The sequence below is a fragment of the Dama dama genome, chromosome 18, assembly GCF_033118175.1.
Source record: "Dama dama isolate Ldn47 chromosome 18, ASM3311817v1, whole genome shotgun sequence".
NCBI classification, from domain to species: Eukaryota; Metazoa; Chordata; class Mammalia; order Artiodactyla; family Cervidae; genus Dama; species Dama dama.
In genome coordinates, this window is record NC_083698.1 from 96,330,364 (window position 1) to 96,354,185 (window position 23,822).

Consider the following 23,822-nt stretch of genomic DNA (forward strand, 5'->3'; position numbering starts at 1 on the left):
ACACTATGAAAACATAAAATGTTTAACAACAAGAAAAACTGAGTAAGAGGTACGTAAGAACTCCCAGTACTATCCTTGTAACTTCTGTGTAAATCTAAAATTATTCAAAAGTAAAGTTTATTTTTAAATATTCTGTGATGGATAACAGATGATGCACTTAAGAAAAATGTATAGGGACTTAAGAGAGTTTGTAGATATCTGACCTGATCTCTAAATAAGGATTTCATAGGTAGAAATATCTTGCCATCACAGCCATCCCCAATAAAAGTAAATCAAATGGTTACTTATATTTTCTTTCTGTAATATATCCTAGTGTTTTCAATCCTCTCTTTGAAGTGAATTGGAAGGTAGCAATGATGTGTGCAATTTGATGAGAAGATACATAAAGACACGGCAGCAGCTCTGAGCCTGACTTTCGGACCTGCAGATTGAAGGGCAACGCCACAGCAGTGTCTTTCATAACCGCAACCCCAACAATCATAGTTACCATTTTGGGAAAACTTGCTAATGTTGCCAGGCTGTGCAGCATGGGTTTCATATACAACATTACATTTAACCCTCAGCACCCTACGAGGCTGCAATTATATTCTCATTTGAGAGACGAGAGATTTGATCATCAGTAAGATTACCCTGTCAAGGTTGCAAGCAAGATGCAAACCCAAACACTTCGAGTCTTTTACTAAGTCATTAAACAGAAGATGTGGAAAGTCCTTTAGGACAACTGCCTAAATATTTAATTAGCCATAATCATCAGTCAGATAATATACTGAGATATTATAACTATGTAGATATACTAAATTGTAAATGGCCAGATAATACCCATTGTACTGGATGCTGTTTGTAAAAGGGTGGTTGAACATTGCATTTGATACAAAAAATGTCAGCACCTCTTACCTTTATAGGCTACACCTGTTTTCAATTAGCTTCAAACTGGTTTGTACTTTTGTGTTTTAGGCCCTAGAATCATATGAATCATCAATGAAGCAATCATTGAATCTGCCATTCAAACATGCAGAGTAAGCTGAAGCCAGAAGTAGAGTTTAGTCAGCTTACCAGAGACAGAGTTAGATCTTGGCCAGTATCAAGTTATTCTAAATACCAACCTATATGCCATGTGTCAATGAAACTCTTTTTGTACTTAGAAATATAAGAAATTAAAAAAAAAACTGATTACCCTTTGCCTAGACTACATGATTATATGCTCTATTAGGACTCATTTACATACTTCATTCAGATTATGGGAGTGAGTTTCTGCTATAATTATTATAGCCTTACATTAAGAATTATTTTTTTAAGATGGCCACTTTCTCTTTATGTTCTAATTCAAGTTGAATAGAATTTCCTCTCTTGGACATCATAACCATTATCTTGAGGATTAATAATTCATAAATCCAGGGTAAAAGACTTTAATTGTTATAAATAAGTCTGAAATTAATCAACAAGGGCAGAGGGAGAGACTGGCAAAAAACTCTACTTCTCTATATTGTTATATTTTAAAGGAGAAGCTGCCAGGTGAGTTGGGGCTAATGGAAGGGGGATAGGAAGTATTTAAAATACTATAGCCAATTTTCTCTATGCCAAAATAAGCATAGTCATTAAAAGGGCTGCCATTCTGTGATTATCATGGAGTCCTGCCTTACAGAGAGAAGCAAGGCTTTGTAAGACAACAAACATTTGAGTTTATAATCTAATATGAATAATAAGCCAGACACATGAGCAAGATTCTATTAAATAGTAAAGGCAAACAGCCACATGCTGTCTGGATGAATCACTTGGTGTATAATCAAAAAAGGGAACTAATTTTTTAAACCAGTAATGTAGGACTGCTCTAGTTTAGACTTGGATGTTGACAATAAACGAATGACCGAAGTGGGATTCACCCATTTTGTTCTTCTGAGATGCAGGTCAGAGCACCTTCCTAGAGTCCCTTTTATCTCAATGTGTTCTCTGCATCTCACTGTATTAACGCTTCTGAAATAACCTATTTTGGTATGTACTACACATTTGGATTTGAACTGGTTTTTCCCCTTTGTACTCAATTTGAACAGTCTGTCTTCCCACGCATCTGTAGTCTCTTGCAAGTTGGAGCCAGGGAAAAAGGGTGAGTGTGAATAAGAATAAATTCACAAACCCCTGAGGACAAACTTCCCTGAACAACTGCATCTGAGAAGCATCATCACCATTTATTAAAAACAGAATGACTGAGTTGGTCGCTTTTATTTCTAATATGTTGTTCTCCTCAAATCTTTAGAATGAGATAATGCCTTAATTCCCTCTTTGAGTGTTTCTTTGTTCTTTTGGGTCCCAAGATATGGCTGAATTTATTGGACTTACATTCATACCACGTCACCTCCTCCAATTTCAGATCAGAAGTTCCCTCACAGAGATGCTTTATCACGTAAGAGATGATGAGTAGAGCACTTGCCAGGAAATGTCATCTTGTAAAAACTCAAGGCACAATTACTTCTGGCAATAGTGGACAGAAAATGCCCCAGAAAAGATAGAACAGATCATTGGAATCCTCAGATAAGCCTCAAATCTCATGTCAGTCAAAAAGTTCAAATGTTTCCCCACTCCCAACTGACTCTCCTCAGGATTCTTGGTAAGCTGCAAAACATTACTGGCTTGAGATCCAGGATCTTTCTAATTTTTCAAACTTAAGCTATTCGTTTAGAAGTTTGTAAGAAAAAGCACATAAAACACCATTCTTTATCATTAGTGGCCTCTAAAAGGCAGTTTAATTTACATTGCAGCTACATATCCCATTGCAAACATATAGGTCCATCACCTTACAGGTTAACCTACATTGTGCACTAATCTGTAATCTCATTTACATTAGAAAATACAATCTGCCATTGGCAGAAGGGGGAAATGCAGAAATTCAGGGAATTGCTACTCCTCCACCTCCAAGCATTCTTACTAAAGGGAACAAGAGAGAAGGATTGAGTGAGAAGATTGGGGAGAAGCTAAAGGGTACTGATGTTTACAGAAAGGGATGAAGAGGGTTGAAGAAGATGAAGCAGTGATGGAATGAGAGAGAAATGATGCCACACACACCAGGGCAGGGTGCCCTGGTGGGTCCAGTGTCTGGACTATGGGGGCTGGGGGGTGGGGGTGTGGATCCATGCTCTTTGCCACATCCAGATCTAAAAGTCCCTGCTCACCCCGAGACTGTCCTGGATTTTGGGACTTCCCTCCCATACACCCCACTCCAGATTATAAGTTCAAGAATCATAGCTCAGAAATGTGCCCCCTACTCCATTCCTGCCAGTTTTAACTATCTGCATCTTCTACACCTTCAGGCAGGTCCACACTTGGGGACAGTTTGAGTTTTAGTTCATAAGTCTCTGGTTCTACAAAACACTTCTCTCTCTCTGCTGGCATCCCTGTCTGTGCCCTTGGATACTGGCCCTTATCTTCTCAAACTTTACTGCACTTGACTATCAGACCCCACAATTATGAAGGAACCCAGAACCCTAATATCTAACACACCTATACTCTTAACTGCTTCTGGTCAACATTCCCCAATTACTTCATATATCATATGCAGACAGGGATCTAAAATAGTGACTATAATGTAACAAATGCTCAATAAATATGAAATGATGAGCAAAGTAAGCTAATACTTGGTTATATATTTAAAGAGGCATGTGGAAAATACGAGCATTGAGAAGGAATTCATACACTGACTCAATTTAAGATTTCAGAAACACTGGCACCTCATCAATGACTCATTTTATCGTGACATTTACAATGCTGTGGATCTTTCTTAGATGTCATATAATCACATAACAGCTAGAAGTGAAGGAAGTGTCTTCACAGATAACTGTCACACCGGCATGAAGAATGAAGACAGTAATTGGTAACACAGTCTCCAAGAAGAGATGCATGCTATCTTAAGAATTTCCTAGATGTTATTATATCACATGGTGTCACCAACTTTCTGCTTTTCTCATTTTATGTAAACCTCAGACTAAACTAGTTAATAAACCAAGAAATCCTAACATAGCATCAAGAGTAGAACTACTTTATTCTAATTTCCTTTCCTAGTTCCATGTTCTTCAGCCCATATGGCATCACTTTGGGTTCACATGTTACTACGCTTCCCTTCATTTCTTTAACCATGACTTCCAGACAGAGGTGAATCTATCCATCAAATCAAGGAGGACCAAAAGACTGAAAACAATCTGATCCCATTACATCCATTAGGCACTTTCAACTTACAGGCTTCCCGGAGTTTCTCTTTGTCATAGTGGAATCCTTCATAGTCTTGTAAACTGATTTTGTTCACCCGGATCCTCAGACGGTCTGGAACAGACTGGGGACTGCAAAACAAGAACCAAGAGGTCAGATATCAAGGAGAGCACGGAACTGAGAGTCATAAGCCCCTTGCTGGACCAAAGGCAATACTGACTCTTTCTGCTAAGAAAAAAAGAGTCCACACTCAAACCAGAATCATGGGTTCTTGACCAGAATACAGCAATTATCTGGAGAACACCTCTCTGGAAACCTCAGGTTTCTGGAATTTAGGTAATAACATGGGAATGAGCAGAAAATGCTTCTGGAGCCTACTCGGGGTTTTTTTTTTTTTTACTACTAACTTATTAAAAACTCCAATAATATCATGTGTTCAGTTCCACAATAAATTAGATGTAGCTAATATGAAATGGTGAGAAGTGGTGTAGAGCTACAAAGAACCGCTTTAGCAGCTATGCCCAGAATGGCTTGGCTCTGAGACGAGACAGAAAGACATGAAAAGCTGACCAAGAAGCCAGAAAGCGCAGGACTGAAGAAGAAACGGCTCTGTACACCTCAAACTCCCCAAGCACACTTCTCAAAGCAAACTGCAAATTAGTGTTGCCCGCGATGATGCCACCGAGCACCCCCAGATGGAGAGAAAGTGTTAAAATATGTACCAAATGCATTCTTCAGGAAGAGACTAAAGTATTTCATTCATTTTAAAAGAATTCAACCCACACTGGCTCAGGATAGATAGTGAACAATTAAAAGGGGGTCATACCAAACGTTCTAAAGCATCCTGTTTACCCTCAGAATGTTTTTACCTGCATTCCTTGGGTGTTATTAACTCAGATTTTCAAACTGGTTTATTATGGGCATCAGTTGAGTGAAATAATTTGATCTACATCATCACCACTATGGAATAGTACATTTCTTCAATAAATTAGGATGACACAATCCCACTTGTCTTTATGGCTTCTGCTATCTTGTATTATGGGATGAAAGTTTCCACTGACTAAAGCATGAAGAAGAGCATTAGTCTTCAATTCACTTCAGGAAAGGACAGACAGGAAGAAGAAAGGAAGGAAAATATAGACAGAAAGAAAAAAGGAAGAAAGAAGAGAGGAGGAAGGGGAAGGAGAGGGAAGAAAGAGGAAAAAGCTGGATGGAAGGAGAGAGTGATACTTTTAAAACATTGTCAGGATACTTCCACCACTGCCTCACACACACACCGCATACATACAAGCATGCACCCACGCATACACAATTTCACTGCAACTCTGAAAGAAAGAGAAATAATTTCATTCTCTTGTCTCAAAATTCCTTCTAGGGCAAAGTATAATAACTCCCTCCATACAGATTCCAACTTAATGAGTACTAATGAATAAAACTGACATGAATATTTAAGTTGGGATGGCAGACATGGTTTGAAGCACATTTGTGAATATGCAGAACAGACCGTTTGTATCACGCATCCCCATGCCACCATTTACAGAGAGGGCATGAGGTTCAGAAACATGAAGTGAGTTTAAGGTCACAGAGCTACTGAGTGACAGAGCTGGGAGCAGAGTCTTGGACTCTTTACTCTTCCCTTGCATGCTCCTTCTATTATATGATGCCAAGGATCCCAAAGATTGACAGCAAAGCCCTAGAGCCTGGATTAGCAGAGTCAGATGATCCCTACGTGGTGCTCAGATTCTTGTTAATGAATAATCGACAGTGGGGTGGTTAGCTAAACTGGTACAAACAGGAGAATGCAGGACAAATAATACAAACGAGCATCTCCATTTAGAAGCAAGTCTGACTACAACATATTGTTAAGTGAAAAAAAAGTCATGGAAACTTACATATAACATGATCTCTTCCATGTGAACTATTGAATTCAGGGTTTTATAGAGAAGGATTTGAATAAAAGGTTCAATAGGCTGTCTGAGATGGTTACCTCTACCTGGTGGGATTTGGGGATTAGTTTTTACTCAGTATTATCATTTTTAGAAAAATAATATTAATGTAATTATTTTTAAAGTACATTAATATGTAAACAGATGGTAGTTCAAGGCATGAGTAAAAGGAAGGATTATATCAATGTTAGGTGTTAGTGTTAAGTAGATAGAAAAGAATCAACAGAGTAATCATACAATGTTCCCACCAAATGCTCATTTTGAAATTAAGAGGGGCCTGATCTTTTTTTTTTTTTGCTTCATGACATAGCATGTAAGATCTTAGTTCCTCGACCAGGGATCAAACCCATGCCCCTGCAGTGGAAACGTTGAGTCCTAACCACTGGACCATCAGGGAAGTCCTAAGAGGGGCTTGATCTTTTTAATGTCAAGTTCACCTTAATGAACTGCAAAGATTATAGTTAGCAAGTATTCAGCAGATAAGAGGGATGATGGAAGCACAGTATATGGCGGCTCAACATACTCTGTAACAGGAGAAGAGAGAGGGCAGAGGTTGAAGAGTTCCATCAAAACGTTTTTTGAGACAGTGCTTTGGGGGGCTCTAGTGGCAGTGAGCTCCAGTCCTCTCCAGTGGTCTGAGATGTCGAGTCAAGAGCTGGGCCACCCCAACAGCTGCAGAGGGGGAAATGGGTTCCAGAGAGGAACTGTGGAGCAGTCCCACAGCCCTCCTCCAGAGGGCTCCCCATGGGCTAACCAGTGTGAACCACCTTTCAAAGAACCCACCAGCGTCTGCTCTCTGCCCACACACTTCTGCCTCCCAGATTCTGAACCAAATCCACTGATTCTCACCACACATTACTGTCCCACCAATCTTATAGAACTTTCCAGATCCCAAACGAATTTTCAAATATTATCTCACTTCATCTCCAGAACGGAGACCCCCACTCACCACTGGACATGCTGTTTTTCTCATTTCCTACACGTTCACTCTCCTCCTATCATCTCCCATCTTCTCTCAGCACCCACAACACCTCCCACCTTTCCAACAGTGGAAGCCTCTTAACTGGGGTACCTGGCTTAACTCCAGCCTCTGACTAGGGTTCCTGGAGTCTGGGCTGCTATCAAATGGTGCCCCAGATCAGGTCAAAAGTTCATCAACAGAGGAATGGATAAAGGGGGTGTGGTAGATATATACGACATCACTCAGCCATAAAAAGGAACAAAATGGGGTAATTTGTAAAGACCTAGAAACTATCACACAGAGTGAAATCAGAGAAAAACAAATATTCTATATTAATACATGTATGTAGAATCTGAAAAAATTGGTATAGATGATCTTATTTACAAAGCAGAAATAGAGAGACAGATGTAGAGAATAAATGCATGGATACCAAGTGGGAAAGAGGGTGGGTGGGTGAAATTGAGAGATTGGAATTGACATATATACTGTATTGATACTGTGTATAAAATAGGGTACCAATGAGAACATACTGTATACCACAGGGAACTCTATCTAACACTCTATAGTGACCTACATGGGAAAGACATTAAAAAAGAGGGGATATATACACACACACATAAATATATATATATACATACACACATACATACATACATGTACAGCTGATTACTGTGTTATACAGTGAAAACTAATATAACGTTTTTTCAACCGAGTTGAGATGGGAGACAGCTCAACCAAGTGGTTAAGAGCTCAGACCCCAACTTAGGTTGACTGGCTCAGAAGTCAAGTTCCAGTTACTGGTCAATTGGGAAAGGTGGGGATAACAATAGTATTCACCTCACAGGGGTGTTATGAGAATCAGTGGATCAATACAGGTGATGCGCTTAGAAAAATGTCTGGCACATTATAAGTGCATTCTATAAGCTATTATTGGTCTAATGGTGATTCTGAAGCTTGTTCTTTCAGGTGAGGTTCTGCCTAATAAACACGAGCACCTGCTGCTGACAATCACAGTAAAGGAGACCAGGGCACACACGGGACCTCCCCAGACACTTCTAACATGCTGCCGGGCTTCCTCGGGGGCAAACCGTCTAGCCGGGCTGGTGTCATGACTGTCCCGGATCTTCTCGCACTTGGTATTTTACAGGCCAAGTGATAACATGAAAACAAATGACTAGAACACAGGGGGAGAAAAGTGCACAGAGATGAAATGAAAGTCAAGTAGTTCAAATATGTCCTTTGACGTCAAAATATATCGTGTCTCATTAACGGCTGACCGGAGGTGGAAGATGACAAAGCTGTTCCTCGGACTCTGGGGAATAGCATTGCCATTAATTTTCTTAAAATTAAAGTTTGCCAAGAAAGTAGGTAGAGCATAGAAGAGACCAACAACCCGGTAAAAATAGATTTGCCTCTGTGCCAACACCTGCTTGAAGTTCCTCCAGGACGAATGTAAGCTCTGTATCAGGGGTTCCAAACATGACTTCCAAAGAACCCCTCAAGGTCCCTGCAAAGGACTGAGCAATCATTGAACATCCTTTAAAATGGGGACAATGGCCTCAGGCTATTGCCTTCTCGCTGATTTTCTCTGAAACTTCAAGAATGAGCTCCTTGTGTAGACTGGAAGTTGATGCTCTGAACTTAAGTCACAAATATCCTCATTATGACTTTCTCAACAATCATAATGAGAGCGCCTCTTGCTAAAGTCACCAATAGGGGCCTCCAAGAACTCCAGACCGCACCTTCCCCCTCCACTAGCGCACATCCAATACCTTGAGATGCTGGGGAGAGGGGTGGGGAGAGGTGGACTGCCATGGAGGCAGCTCCCTGAACATAACTTACATCTCATTCTCATCGCTATCTGCTTTCCTGCAGTTCCTGTCAATAGATTTTTTAAACGGACTCTTCAAAAACTTTCAGTCTGTTAGGGTTAAAATCCTCCCTTGTGTCTCCAAGCTTCTTCATCCTCTCAGTCAATTTCCTTACGACACCCTGTCTCTCAGGCTGGTAACAGACTCCTCTCATCCCAACCTCCTATGTACAGACACCCATCATGGACGGAAGGGATGAGCTGGGTGCTTCTGTTCCCACTTCCAGACAACTGACATCATATAATCTCGTCTTCTCATTTGGAACAGGAATCACCTGAGAGTTTTACCTCCTAATATTAAGACAATAAAGCACAGTGCATAAAGGAGGGCATAGAGTCAGAAAAATCTTAGCTCCAATCTGAACTCTGGCAATTAGTACATATCTGACATTGAGAGCTGTGAGGTTACCTTCTCTAAACCATTTTCTGATCTAAAAATGGGCACTGAATGAGGAGCTGTGTTTAGACAGTTAGCACTTTCCTGGTAAATAAGTGTTCAACATATTGTTTCATTGTTGTTTTGTTACTATTAACAGCATATTGATGCTCCTTCAATTTCCACAGGCCCTTTTTTCTTTTTAATTTAGTCCTGAAAAATAATATCATAGAAGAAACCAGAGTCATAACTCTAAATAGCAATTAGTAGATCTCAAACCTTTGCAGGGTGGAAGTCTGTTGATGCAGGTTGGGAGACAAGGTTCACCAGAGTTACGAGCTTATCTGCTGGATGAGAATGCAAGGGGGAACTGTGAATGTTTGCAAGATATTCCACTAAAAGATAGTAAGGATATAAATCCTAATTCACATTCCAAAGGACAGCCTTAAAGCTGTAAAATGATTCTATATTCTGTACCTTGCAATGTCCTGTTTCAACATTTCTTCATGTTCATTTCTCCAATGTTCATGTGGACATGAAAGAGAAGAGGAAGGAGGAGCAGAGAGAAGTCAAAGTAGTTTAATAGTAGCAGTGTGTACGTGCTAAGTTACTCAGTTGTGGTAGTGGTAGTGTTAGTCACTAGTCATGTCCGACTCTTTGCAACCCCATGGACTGTAGCCCACCAGGCTTCTCTGTCCATGAGACTCTCCAGGCAAGAATACTGGAGTGGGTTGCCATGCCCGCCTCCAGGGGATCTTCCTGATCCAGGGATTGAACGCACGTCTCTTGCATCTCCTGCATTGGCAGGCGTGTTCTTTACCACTAGTGCCACCTGGGAAGCAATAGCAGGTGATTTACTTTCTTTCAAGAAAGTAAACGTGAGGCTCTATTCAGTCATAACATAGATAGGACAAAGGATGTTTTTTAAACTAATCTTTAACAGAATCCTGGAGAAGGAAAAGGCAACCCACCCCAGTACTCTTGCCTGGAAAATCCCATGGACGGAGAAGCCTGGTAGGCTACAGTCCATAGGGTCGCAAAGAGTCGGACACGACTGAGCGACTTCACTTTCGCTTTAACAGAATCCATCTGAATCGGCTCAGCTCGTTTGATGAGTGGACTTTGATTAAGATATTAACTTCCAGTGTGAATTCTTGACATGAAAGACTATTTCTTCCTCCCCGTGGCAGCTCCAGCACCAAAAATAGAGTCAGTCTGTTGTTTACAAAAACTGATTTTGAACAAATAAATGAGTGAAACACAAGAAAGTCAAATCCTTCTGGGACTCTGAACAGCCCTGAGGCTTAAGCACAGTTTGGAATCAGACTGTCTGTGAGATGCTCACTCCGGAATTATGTCTTCAGAAGCCCCAGGCAAAACCTGCTTTGGCTGTCCACGTCTGTCATTGGCTCTCTAGATTTGGAGGTAAATCCATGCTGGGTTATGCTTTCCCACTCCCTCACATCTTATTTCTAGTGGGGTTTACATAAACCAAGAGGGAAGAACACACAAACAAAGAGGATGTCCCCACCAGAAAGGCACGTAAACCACTTCAAGACTGCTTGTTCTCTAAATAATGGTGAACCAGAAGCATTCACTACAACATCCTTTTGTCGTCTATCAAGTTGGGCCTTATTTGAATATAATTATACTCAATGGCCTTGCCTTTAGCCACTTCCTAGAATTTGCCTGTTTATCCGAGAACATATCCAAACCATGACTGATAATAACTTATCCAAGTGGGCCTCTGTACATTGAGCAGTAAAACCGAATCAAGTCAAAGCTTCTGAAGAGAGATTTAAAATGGACTTTTGAAACCTGCCGAGTTCAGAGAGAGCTCTAATAATTCAGTTGTCTCCCACCTAAAGTACGGAACAATAAGTCAGGACTGAGAAATAAATTCTGAAAGGGTTTTTGAATTTGGAACCAAGGATAAACCAAAATCACATTAGCAGCAATCATGACTTCCCGCTGTCTGACTTGTTTTTCTGGAGAAAGTCCCTTTATAGGTTGTTAATTCTTTTTTGATAGGAGTTGACTAAGTTCTTGGCTCCTTAAGACATCCATTTGTGAGGTGGCTCATATAACATGTCATAGCTTGCAAATTATTTGAGACAGCTAGCCTTCCAGATCCCAACAAGATAATGAAATTAAAGCATTATGGGGTTGGGAGAGATGTTAGATGTCATCTAATTCAATATCTGGTTTAGACTGCTGTAAGCCTTTGTCAATTATTCCTAAAGAATATAAACCTCTCTCTCCATGTTTCTGTTTATTGACCTTTCTTATACTATTTGGGTCAGAATTGGATGTTAAGTCACTGAGGTAATCAGCCACTGGCACTAATGGCAAAGATATGTAAACTTTAAGCATGAAAGCTAGACACATATCAGAGAAATGTGTGCTGCCTTCATGGCTAATACATTACAAATAGGCTACAAGTACCAAAGATCAAAGCACTTTCATGCCACTGGTTGAAACAAAACTTCATTTTAAAATTTTCTTGATATCTTCAAATGCACATTTTCATGCTTCCACTGAAACTTTAATACATTTCTAAGCTTCTGAAATTGTAATCAGTGATTATGCAATAGAGTAAAATTAGCATTATTAGGTTCCTGGCATTTTAAAGAGAAGAGAATAAACTAGTAGTGGTTTTAGTCCGTGGCATTGCAAAGCATGTGGACCAGTACAGTGGTTTCATCATTTCTGCTGAAAGGAAAAAGAAACAGGCCAACAGCTTTGATCAGTATTTCAGATTCTCCTCACCACCCACTTGCTTTTGAGGCAGTGATTGCCACAGATGCCAAGGATCTCTAATTAGGACTCAGTCATCTAATGCTGAGATTTTATGTGGAACCACTACACATAAACTTAACGTTACAGCTTCTGGGTACCAGAGACACAGATTTATTTTTTAAGTCATAAATGTTCAAACTCTCCTCTCCATAAGATCACACAGTCTCCTCACTTCCTCCTTTCCCTTAATTCATGCACTTTAAATTCCCTTCTAACCTCTCACCCTAATTTCCCTTCAGCAGCATTTCACTCTGTGGTTAACTCTCTGCTCCTTGAAGCTCTTTGCTCTTGGATTTCAATCGCAAAAACTCTCCTGGTTTCCCAAGTAAATTTCTGCCTGCTCCTTCTTCCTCCTCTAAATATCTTCCAAATACATATGCTTCTCGGTGTGTGTGTGTGTTTGTGTGTATGTGCATTCAGTTGTGTCCAACTCTTTACAACCCCATGGACTGTAGTCCTCCAGACTCCTCTGTCCATGGAATTTTTCAAGCAAGAATACTGGAGTGGGTTGCCACTTCTTACTCCAGGGGACTTTCCCGACCCAGGGATGGAACCCACATCTCTTGTGCCTCCTGCATTTGCAAGCAGATTCTTTACTGCTAGCGCCACCTGGGAAGCCTCCTAGGCTTCTCTGTGCTGTGTCAGGCTCTTTTCAACCCCATAGACTATATCCCGCCAGGCTCCTCTGTCCGTGGGGATTCTCCAGGCAAGAATACTGGAGTGGGTTGCCATGCTTCCTCCAGGGGATCTTCCCAATACAGGGATCGAACCCAGGTCTCCTGCATTGCAGATGGATTCTTTACCAGCAGAGCTCTCTAAAAGTGAAAGTTGCTCAGTTGTTTCCGACTCTTTGTGACTCCATGGACTATACAGTCCATGGAATTCTTCGGGCCAGAATACTGGAGTGGGTAGCCTTTCCCTTCTCCAGGAGATCTTCCCAACCCAGGGATCGAACCCAGGTTTCCCACATTGCAGGTGGATTCTTTACCAGCTGAGCCACTAGGGAAACTCATGAATACTGGACTGGGTAGCCTGTCCCTTCTCCAGGGGAACTTCCCGACCCAGGAATTGAACCAGGGTCTCCTGCAGTGGAGGCAGATTCTTTACCAGCTGAGCTCTCTACCTCTCCACGTAAACCCTCACAGACCAAGACCAGACTGCTATCTTCCTGTGACTACACTACCTATGCTCTTGTACCCATTCACGCCCTCATCACACTGCACGCGCAGCAGTTAGTGTGAATGTCAATGTGGTCATGATATGACGGTTTGTTACCTTCCCTTATTCTCTGCACAAAATAAATAAGCTAAAAGGATATACTGCAGAGCATAGAGAATACAGCCAATAATTTATAGTAACTACAAATGGAAAAAATCTATAAAAATTCTGCATCACTACACTGTACACCTGAAGTGAATATAATACTGTAAATCTCAATAAAAAAAGAACAGAATGCCCAGCTCTCTCTCTATATCTAACTTTACATCTCCCACAGTGTGTATTAAATATGAGGCTTTCAACACCTAAGTTACTGCTTCTCATCTAGACTTGCTAATTTTGCAATGAGAAGCAAGATTTTTCACGGTTAACAGACTATGTTATTCATTCCATCAAATCACATGTGATGCATATGTCATACATTGATATGAATCAGCCATAGATTTACACGTATTCCCCATCCCGATCCCCCCTCCCACCTCCCTCTCCACCCGATTCCTCTGGGTCTTCCCAGTGCACCAGGCCCGAGCACTTGTCTCATGCATCCCACCTGGGCTGGCGATCTGTTTCACCCTAGATAGTATACATGCTGTTCTTTTGAAACATCCCACCCTCACCTTCTCCCACAGAGTTCAAAAGTCTGTTCTATACTTCTGTGTCTCTTTTTCTGTTTTGCATATAGGGTTATTGTTACCATCTTTCTAAATTCCATATATATGTGTTAGTATGCTGTAATGTTCTTTATCTTTCTGGCTTACTTCACTCTGTATAATGGGCTCCAGTTTCATCCATCTCATTAGGACTGATTCAAATGAATTCTGTTTAACGGCTGAGTAATATTCCATGGTGTATATGTACCACAGCTTCCTTATCCATTCATCTGCTGATGGGCATCTAGGTTGCTTCCATGTCCTGGCTATTATATACAGTGCTGCGATGAACATTGGGGTGCACGTGTCTCTTTCAGATCTGGTTTCCTCAGTGTGTATGCCCAGAAGTGGGATTGCTGGGTCATATGGCAGTTCTATTTCCAGTTTTTTAAGGAATCTCCACACTGTTTTCCATAGTGGCTGTACTAGTTTACATGTGATGCATATGATGCATCGTTGTCCAGAATGGGGACCGCTCAACAGACTTTGGTTCAAAGGAAAAATCAGTTCCCATTACTACATCCAACAAACAGGAAATAATTGCAGTGCTCACGTTTCTCATCATTGCTGCGTTCTCCTCATGCATGGAGTTGATTCTCTGGCTGCCTCTGGTTAATACCAGTGGAGAATTTCTACTTGTGATAAGACACCATCTACAGAGTTAAGAACTATGAAAGTGGAAACTCCTTCCCTGATATTTGCTGAACTGGCAACTAGGGATGACAACCTTTGGGGGAAAAAAGTCTTTTAGGAATTTTAGAACTTAAGTTCTGACTTATATTCTTTTTATACTATTTTATGCTTAAAAATATAGGAATATTTGAAGAGGAGAAAACTATCACGATGAAAGGGCAAAGAAAACAAATACCGCAGAAAATAAAGAGGGGTTTAGGATGTGGAACACATGTACACTCATGGCTGATTCATGTCAATGTGTGGCAAAAACCACTACAATATTAGCCTCCAATTAAAATTAATTAATTAATTTAAAAAAAGAGGGATGGAAATCAGAGAGAGAGAGGGAACATATATTTTTGTAGAACTCTATAATTCAAATGGCTGGGATGAAGAACAGCTTGTAACAGGAAGTAAAGAACTCAAGCCGTCTCATCATGCCCAGCCAAAAGCATTTGCACTTTATGAAATAATTCCATGTAATGAAGGTCTTGTATTTAAAAGTGACTAAAGATTCTATCATAAAATGCTAATCTGAGCTACTCTGAGTACCCTAGCCTTCGAAAGCATAGAGAATTATTTTGCTCTTCTGATTGTAGAGGACCAATAATCACTATCTCCAGTATAGTAAGGAATCACTGGCTTGAACCAATGAGATTGAGATATACTAAGATAATGTTACTCCCAGGTCATTTAAATGGCTTCAGATCTCATGTGCTCCAATAGGAAGAATTTTTCGTTTTACTTCAGGTTTCAATGTTGATATAGCAAACAAAGAAAACCTTATATGTATCTGCTATTTAAATGGCAAAAATCTTCCCTTGGGTTTGTAATCACTAACTGTTGTTAATATCCTGCTCTTATTTGCAACTGATGAGAAAGCAGACTTTCTTCCCAAGAAAAGAGTGTGGAGTAAGGAATGGGAGTTGAGTAGTTCAAAAAGTATCATTTCACAGAAGAAAACATTTCTAGCCTTTCACAAATATCCTGAAAGACACTGAAAGTAGGCTCAAAACCTAACATATTTGGTCATCCTCTAGTAACTAAGCACTCTGATGATTCAAGTGGAGGTATCTGAGTGGGTGTCTGTGTAACATCAAAACAACTTTTTACCAAAAAGAAAAAATCCTAGCATATTTATAATATTTATAATTTAAACATTTTATATTTAATATTTCACATTTAATTCACCTAAAAACTACAGAAAAAGAACTAGAATTTAAAACTGTTTATAAGGAAAAAAAAAAAAGCAATGGCCAAAAATGCATAAAGCAAAAACGGAGTGAAAAGAAACATAACCATCTACTGCAATAGAGAAATGTAACTTTAATTAATTTGGGAAAGAGTTGACTGCATGAATTACAAGATGTGTTCTTACTGAAAACTTATCATGCAAACTGTGTGGAAGGAGCTCTGCATCCCTAGGAAAGAGGCTCAGTAAGGAGAGGATTCCATGTTTTGTTTCATATCAAGAAAATAAGAAGTATTGGCCTTACAATAAATGGCACTGCCTAAGAAACACTTCCTTAAATGGTTTTGGCCTTCTATAGAAAACATCCACGACATACATTTTCTTAAAATCTGGATATCAGAGAAAGGATGCTTGCAAAGTCATTTTTTTTTTTTTTTCTTAGTAGGTAGTATTTCACTGTGCTCTGTTTTGACTCATTTTTCCCCCAGGTTGACTGTGGCTTCCCAAAGTCTGGAATACTCACTCAGCGGGGCTGCACTGGGCTCGGGAGAGAAACATGGCTTCATAACCCTCCTATCCATCAAGTTACAGCTGGTGGAAAGCTAAGCCCCCCACTTGTGACACAGATGGGTCCCCATTCCCCCGTGTGTCCTTGTCAGAAATTCAAGAAGAAAGAATCGAAAAATCCTTAAAATCTGACTCTGCAACCCAGCAAATTCAGCCAACGAGGGAGAAACTTTTCACCACCTTTCTCTAATTTCTGATCCAACGACTAAAGAAATTTTTTTCTTGGAATCATTCTTCCTGATGGCATAAGAACAGACAGACTCAAGACATATTGCTAGAACAGAACTTGAAAAGGTCATGGAACAATTCTGTGACTACCACAATTACTCATCAATACAGATAATTTTTGTAAAGTTTGACAGTAAACTTGGGGAGAAAAAAGTTCCTTGAGATACTTTTAGTGTTAGACAAATTACTTGTATGATGATGATGAACATGAAAATAACAGCTACCAGTACTAAAAGAAAATAAGAAAAGAGAGGGGAAAAGGTTTCTGTTGAGAAATAATTGGGGTCCTTTTGCTGGTCCAGTTTATTCTGTCCTCTCACTTATCACATTAAAGTACCGGTGGGCTAGCTTTTTGGCCAAAAAAGTTCATTTGGACTTTTCTGTAAGATGTCATGGAAAAACCCAAATGAACTTTTGGACCAACCCAACAGATCAAGCCTTTACTAAAGGCAGTATTCTAACATACTCATAAACCAAGAACCTTTCTTCAAGGAAATGTGTAATTGTTTTACTTCACCTAGGTAACAAAACACCATTTGGCCAAAAGACTTATTTATGCCCCAATAACAGGACATAAGTCATCTGAAAGCAGTAGAGCCTAAATGATTAATTAAGAAAAATAAAATAATTATAGTTTTCTGTATTATAAAGCTGAAAAGTCTTGGCCTTTTTGTTCCATTTGTAATTCTTCTAACTCCACGTTCATTTTAATCAAATATCTTAGCTGCAAATTTTGAAACATGCTGAATTCTTTTTAGAATTCCATTTTCTGACACAAAATGTGATGGTAAGTTCTGGGGATTAATTAAATCTAGCATCAAGAAGTATTTTCTTTTTATGTCTTTTAAAATATACTCTCTTTTCATTTCATATAAGCATTTCAGGGTATTATGACAGATGAGAAAAACTCAATTACATGGGTATAATTCAACTGAAGTTCTCACAAATGAAATGCACATTGCATTTCATTACCACCTCAGCAAAGCAACCTGAAATAAATACTCTCTTGCAACATCAAAACAAACGTCCAGATTTCTTTGTTATTGATATGTTCTTCATATTCCATGGCAAAATATAATATAGTCATCACTATAGTACTGGAGTAAAAACTGAGATGTTTCTTTTTTTTCTCTGAATGCAACAATTTTATGACTAACTTCACAGTTGTAATGGTATATCTAAAGATATAACTATTTTCTAAAAGTATTTAACTTTATTTTTATTATAATAATGCCTTAGGAATTCAGATCTTTTGAGCAAAAATTTAAAGTTCATATTGTGCTGTACTCAGTTGTATCTGATTCTTTGCAATCCCATGGACTGTAGACCACCAGGCTCCTCTGTCCGTGGGATTTTCCAGGCAAGAATGCTGGAGCGGGTTGCTATTTCAACTTCTCCAGAGGATCTTCCCTGAACCTACATCTTCTGCATTGGCAGGCAAATTCTTTACCACTGTGACATCTGAAAGTGAAAGTCACTCAGTCGTGTCTGACTCTTTGTGAAACCCCATGGACTAGACAGTCCATGGAATTCTCCAGGCCAGAATACTGGAGTGGGTAGCCTTTCCCTTCTCCAGGGGATCTTCCCAACCCAGGGATCGAAGCCAGGTCTCCCACATTGCAAGCCGATACTGTGCCATCTAGAAAGCCCCAAATGCTGGGGATGTTGGGAGAAATCACGGGTGTGCTAAATTTCAATGGGTGTTTCTCCTCTTGTAGAAATTATACCAGAAGCTCTTCAAAAAGCTTATTTGAGGGGAGGGTGCTTCATGGCTTGTGGGAATCTTAGTTCATATTGTAAGCCATTTTAATTTACAAAAAATAAATTTTGGCCTAGAGAGGTCACTGACCTTATCAAACTGGAAGCTTCCCTGGTGACTTGGACGGTAAAGAAATTGCCTGCAATGCCACATACCCAGGTTTGATCCCTGGGTCGGGAAGATCCCTTGGAGAAGGGAATGACAACCCACTCTAATACTCTTGCCTGGAAAATCCCAGTTAATTAATACTTAGAATATGCTACAAATAAAAGAGCAATGTTCTTTAGCCTCTTAGACAGTTTAATAAAAAAAAAAGATTTTAAAGAATTAAATGATCAATATATGTAAAATACACAAAGTTCAGCCTTCATGTAGTTGGTGACAGAAAAAAAATCCTAAAATGTATTCAAATTTTTCTTGTACAATGTTACGGGCTAGATTGTGTACCCCAAAAATCACACATCGAAGTCCTAACCCTACTACTGAAAAAAGTGACTGTATTTGAAGATAAAGTCTTTTAAAGATGAACTGAGTTAAAATGAGGTCATATGAGTGAAACCTAATTCAATCTGACTGGTGTCCTTATAAGAAGAAGAGATTAGGAGATGGACAGACAGGGAGGAAAGACAGTGTGAAGATCCAGGGAGAAGATGGCTATCTATAAGCCAAAGAGAGGCCTCAGAAGCAAGTCGTCTTTCCAGCATCTCGATGTCAGACTTCCAGCTTCCAGGTCTACAAGGAAATAAATTTCTGTTTAAGCCTCTGTATCTGGGTACTCTGTTATGGCAGCCCTAGCAAAGTAATACAGATGCCTATTAAAAAGATGCACTAGGAAAAATAACACACTTAGTTTTAATCCTAACATTATGGCTGATAAAACGATACATAATAGAAGAATGAGAGCAGTCTAATTATTCACTTTCCAAAACTCCAACATGAATTGGAAATTTCTCCTGGCTTAATGTCACTGTTGGGATGATCAGACCTTAATTTCTGCTTCTTTTCCTCAAAGTCAGAGTATGTGGAATCTTTAAAAAGTCGTTGTTGTGTTTATTGGACTAATGTTACCTCTAACCTCAGGCCTTTTCATTTTTAATTTTCTAAAATTTACTTTGATTAAACAAACACAACTCATGAATCTTCCTCCCCAGCAGACTGTACCCAAACCTTCCTGAGGGCTTCCCAAGCGGCTCAGGGGTAAAGAATTCATCTGACAAGGCAGGAGACACCGATTCCATCCCTGGGTTGGGAAGATCCCCTGGAGTAGGGAATGGAACCGGCTCCAGAATCTGTGCCTGGAAAATTCCATGGACAGAGGAGCCTGGTGGGCTACAGTCCATGGGGTCAAAAAGAGTCAGGCAGGACTGAAAACCTTCCTCTTTATCTTGAAGCTCACTGGGCCCCATGCCTTGCCCCTTGCACAAACACCTGAGTTAGGATCAGCTTCACTTTTTTTGTTGTTGCTGTTTTCCTTCTTTTGAAGTGACCTTTTATTATACAAGAAGTGCTGACTTGCAAGACTGTTTCTACACCTACGCAGCCATGAATAATTCATCTGTAAATTTTAAGAGCAATGAGATATAACTTTAAATGTTGAGGGAGTCCTAATACCCATTTACGTCATTACAGCAGATGCTGGAGCCACGATCACCTTTGCCGAGAGAACACAGGCACCGTCCGTCCCCTGAGGATGTGAGCAGGACCCGCCCCTACAAGTCTCTTTCGCAGACCCAACACCATTACAAACAAGCCTAAAAGACTCTCCACCTTCTTTAGCTGTGTGAGAATTTATTTTTAACTGGGGTTTGTCATTCTGACATTTTTCGTACAATAACACAAACTTCAAATCTGCAATCCTAGAGATTCACACATTTGAAACACTCAAAATTGAATTCTAATGTGTTATCCCTGAGGTTTTCTTAAAAGGGGGAGTTTACATAGGATGATTTGGTTAAAACTCAGAAGTTACCTATATAAAAATACACACACGCAAGAAAATGACCAGAAGTTATATCAACAGCACAATTCAGTGCCTTAAACGCCACCCTCAAACAGCCCTGGATATTACCTTTTATGACTTATAGCACCTGATCTTGGGCAAGTTTCCCAACATTTCTTATTCTCGGTCTTCTCATCTATCGGGTGGGAATGATAGCAATCGTTACCACACACAGTTATCAGGATGTTAGATTTGATCACAAATACCAGGCCCATATTATCTCTCTGGCTTAACGAAAAAATCCACGCAGGTTCTTGCTGAGAGAAAGTTGAAAGTGTACCCAGATGGTACACAGCCTGGCCTCCTGCTTGGTACTAAGGATAAAGAATGACCCTGTCCCCATCCCAGGGTATGTCTCACATACTTCATGTCTTAGATCCCTTTGGGGCAGATCTTCATAGAGTCCAGGGTCATGCCCTGAACTTTCACATGACAGAACTTCAGAGCTGATAAGAATCCCAGGGACAAACTGCATTTCTTTTTAATATCTGAAAAACTAAAATGTAAAAAGGTTACTATAGGGTACTATCGGGTCTGTGTCACAGGGACAAAAGCAGGGCTCACATATTCACTCAAAACAGAGGCCATCTTTCTGGGGCTTGGGTCTACAGAATGAGGAAGACCCCACAGTTAGAGACCTGGGTCAGCTCCTGCCGTCCCCCGGTCTTAAAGTCACTAAAGGCCCCTGCCCCCGCTACCTGGGTGAGGACAGAAGTGCAGGTGGGGTGGAGAGCTGTTGTGGAAACTCGCAAAGCACAGGGGGAAAGAAACCAGTGAGCTGAGGTGCAGCCTGGATTCAAGCGTGGACACTGGAATGAGATGAATCCCACGGAGTTCTCCTTTTCTCTGGTGTATCGGTCTTACGGAACCAGCAGAGAGGGGTGGCAGAGGAAGAAACGAAAGCACGACAGTTGGACATAATTGAAGGTCTAGGAACTGTGGGCAGCGGGAGTGAAACCACCAGGAATTCAGAAGACGTGGGGGTGGAAGCGAGAGAAAGGAGGGAGCAGAAAAGACCAGGGAAGCTTAGCAGCTTCCTCTGTTCAAAGGATCAGAGCGCAAATAGCTTTATCTTCCAGAAAGCCTGAGGCTAACTCTTTCTTTTATGGAATACAGTTGCTTTAGGACGTCGTGTTAGTTTCTGTTGTTCAGCAAAGTGAATCAGCTATATGTATACATATATCCCTCTTTCTTAGATTTCCTTCCCATTTAGGTGGCCACAGAGCATTGAGCAGAGTTCCCTGTGCAATTCAGTAGGCCCTCATTGGTTATCTATTTTATACACAGTAGTATATATAGGTCAATCCCAATCTCCCAATTTCATTCCCTCCCTCTTTTCCCCCTTGATAACCATAAGTTTGGTCCCTATGTCTGTGAGTCCATTTCTATTTTGCAAATAGCCTAACTATTATGCTTTGCCATTTGATTCTGAAGTAGAACTGAAAGAAATGTCACTTGCTCAACCAGCAGATTCAACAATTCTCTCCTGTTCTTTTAAATTTCATTTTTTCCTTTTGGTTTTATAGCTGCATTCACTAGGGGAGGGCGGGAGTGGAGTGTGTGCTTACCCATCTTACTCAGAACCAGAATTCTCTACTGCCTTTTTTTTTTGGCCACGCCATAGGGCACGGAGGATCTCAGTTCCCCTGATCAAGGGTGGAACCCGAGGCTCTGGCAGTGAGAGCACTGAATCCTAACCACTGAGCCACAGGGAATTTCCTCGGCTGCCTTTTAAAGCAGAGACATTTTTACAAATGGCTATATTTTTTCCCCTTTATAGACATGTGTTCATTGAAATCAGTCAAAAATTAAAGTCAATTTTAAAAATGATATGTAAACCTCTTGCTCAGAGATAATCAAACAATAATAACACAAGCATTAACAACAAACACAGTCACAATTTTGTGCATACCTAGGCCTTTTTAGTACTGTCACAATTGGTTTTTGGGTCCAGAAATTATGACCCCAAAATAATAATCCATGGACTAAAATATGGGCAGATTCCTGCCCCAGGCATGAAGCCCTCTTCTGTAGGTTTAATAGGCCCAGGAGTGCTATTCATCCTGAAGGTCCATGAAGGTGGTGTGTTCACCAATAAGCTTAATTCATTCCGAGGCAAATCATGTCTGATGGGTCTTCTTGGCTACTTTAGAGGTAAACCCCATAGTTTCCAAAGGCACGCATGTAAATTTCTATGTTGAAAAGGCTCTTCCTACTCCCTGAGAGAGTCCAGGGTGTGGAGGAGTGAAGTTTACTGAAAGAGGAAAGGAAAAGAGAAAGGGTTTTGGAAAAAGCATACTGAACCTTATTTTCTAATTAAAGGGCCAGTACTGAATAAACAAAATAAATAGGCCTTTCATAGCATAATACACAATTCAGGAAAATGCTGAAACAAAAGGTTTGATGTGACTAGTTGGAGACAAAGTGACCAAATTTTTAGAAAGCATTTCAAAGAATTTTCTAGTTTACTTCCTTGGCCAGAGGCATGCAAATATTAAACCACCTGTGACCAATTTATATTTTTTCCAATCATGAAGATTAAAGATTCTTGGTTCTCTCTTGGCTATTTCTCAAAAAATAAATTATTAAACTCAACTCAAAAGAAAAAGATAGACACATCAAAAATATTTCTCTTTCTCTTAGTAAAACTCCCTTTCTTCCTAGAACAAAAATCAATTTGCTTTCATCCTTTACCAAGAAGCCATCACTTAATTGGAAGCAAGTTTAGAATGCAGAGTCATAGTCAGGTTGTGGTCAAAGGTAACAATTCATACTTTTTTCAAGGACCTGTGTCTAACTCTGCCTTTCCCAAGATAACAAGCAAATCCATGCAATTTAGCATCGGGTAACATCTTGTTTATGTTTAAATTTTGACTGTTGTGCAAGATTGCCTATTACAATTAACATTGGTTGGTTGCAGATGAAAACACACTGGTTTCTCTGCAGAGCTTAGCTATGGCACCCTGAGTTACTGCATCAGGTAAAAAGAGGATACAGTGTGAAAACTCTCTGCTTTAAAAGACAGCAGATGGACTTTCCCGGTGGTCCAGTGGTTGGGAGTCTGCCTTGGGATTCGGGGAACACGGGTTCAATCCCTGGTCGGGGAACTAAGATCCCATATGTCATGGTGTAACTAAGTCCGTGTATCGCAACTACTGAAGCTCAAGTGCCACAACTAGAGAGCCTACACCCAGAAACAAAGGGTCCTGCAAGACACAGAGATGATCCCCCTTCTTGTGCAGTGACTAAGACCCAAAGCAGCCGAAAAAAAAAAAAAAGAAGCAACAGCAGAGAAGTTCTGGTTCTGGGTGAGGAAGGTAAGCACCCACCATTCTTTTCCCCCAATGAATGCAGCCATAAAAACTGGACAGAATGCATAAAACAGGTA

General features: G+C 40.2%; 1 protein-coding gene across 1 annotated transcript in view; it reads right to left on the reverse strand.

The window, feature by feature from the left end:
- Positions 1-23,822, reverse strand: part of DGKI (diacylglycerol kinase iota) — a 492,712-nt gene that overhangs the window by 135,907 nt on the left and 332,983 nt on the right. The window contains exon 21 of the mRNA XM_061165882.1: positions 4,225-4,325. Coding sequence (XP_061021865.1) covers positions 4,225-4,325 — 101 coding nt within the window. The remainder of the gene's footprint in view (positions 1-4,224; positions 4,326-23,822) is intronic.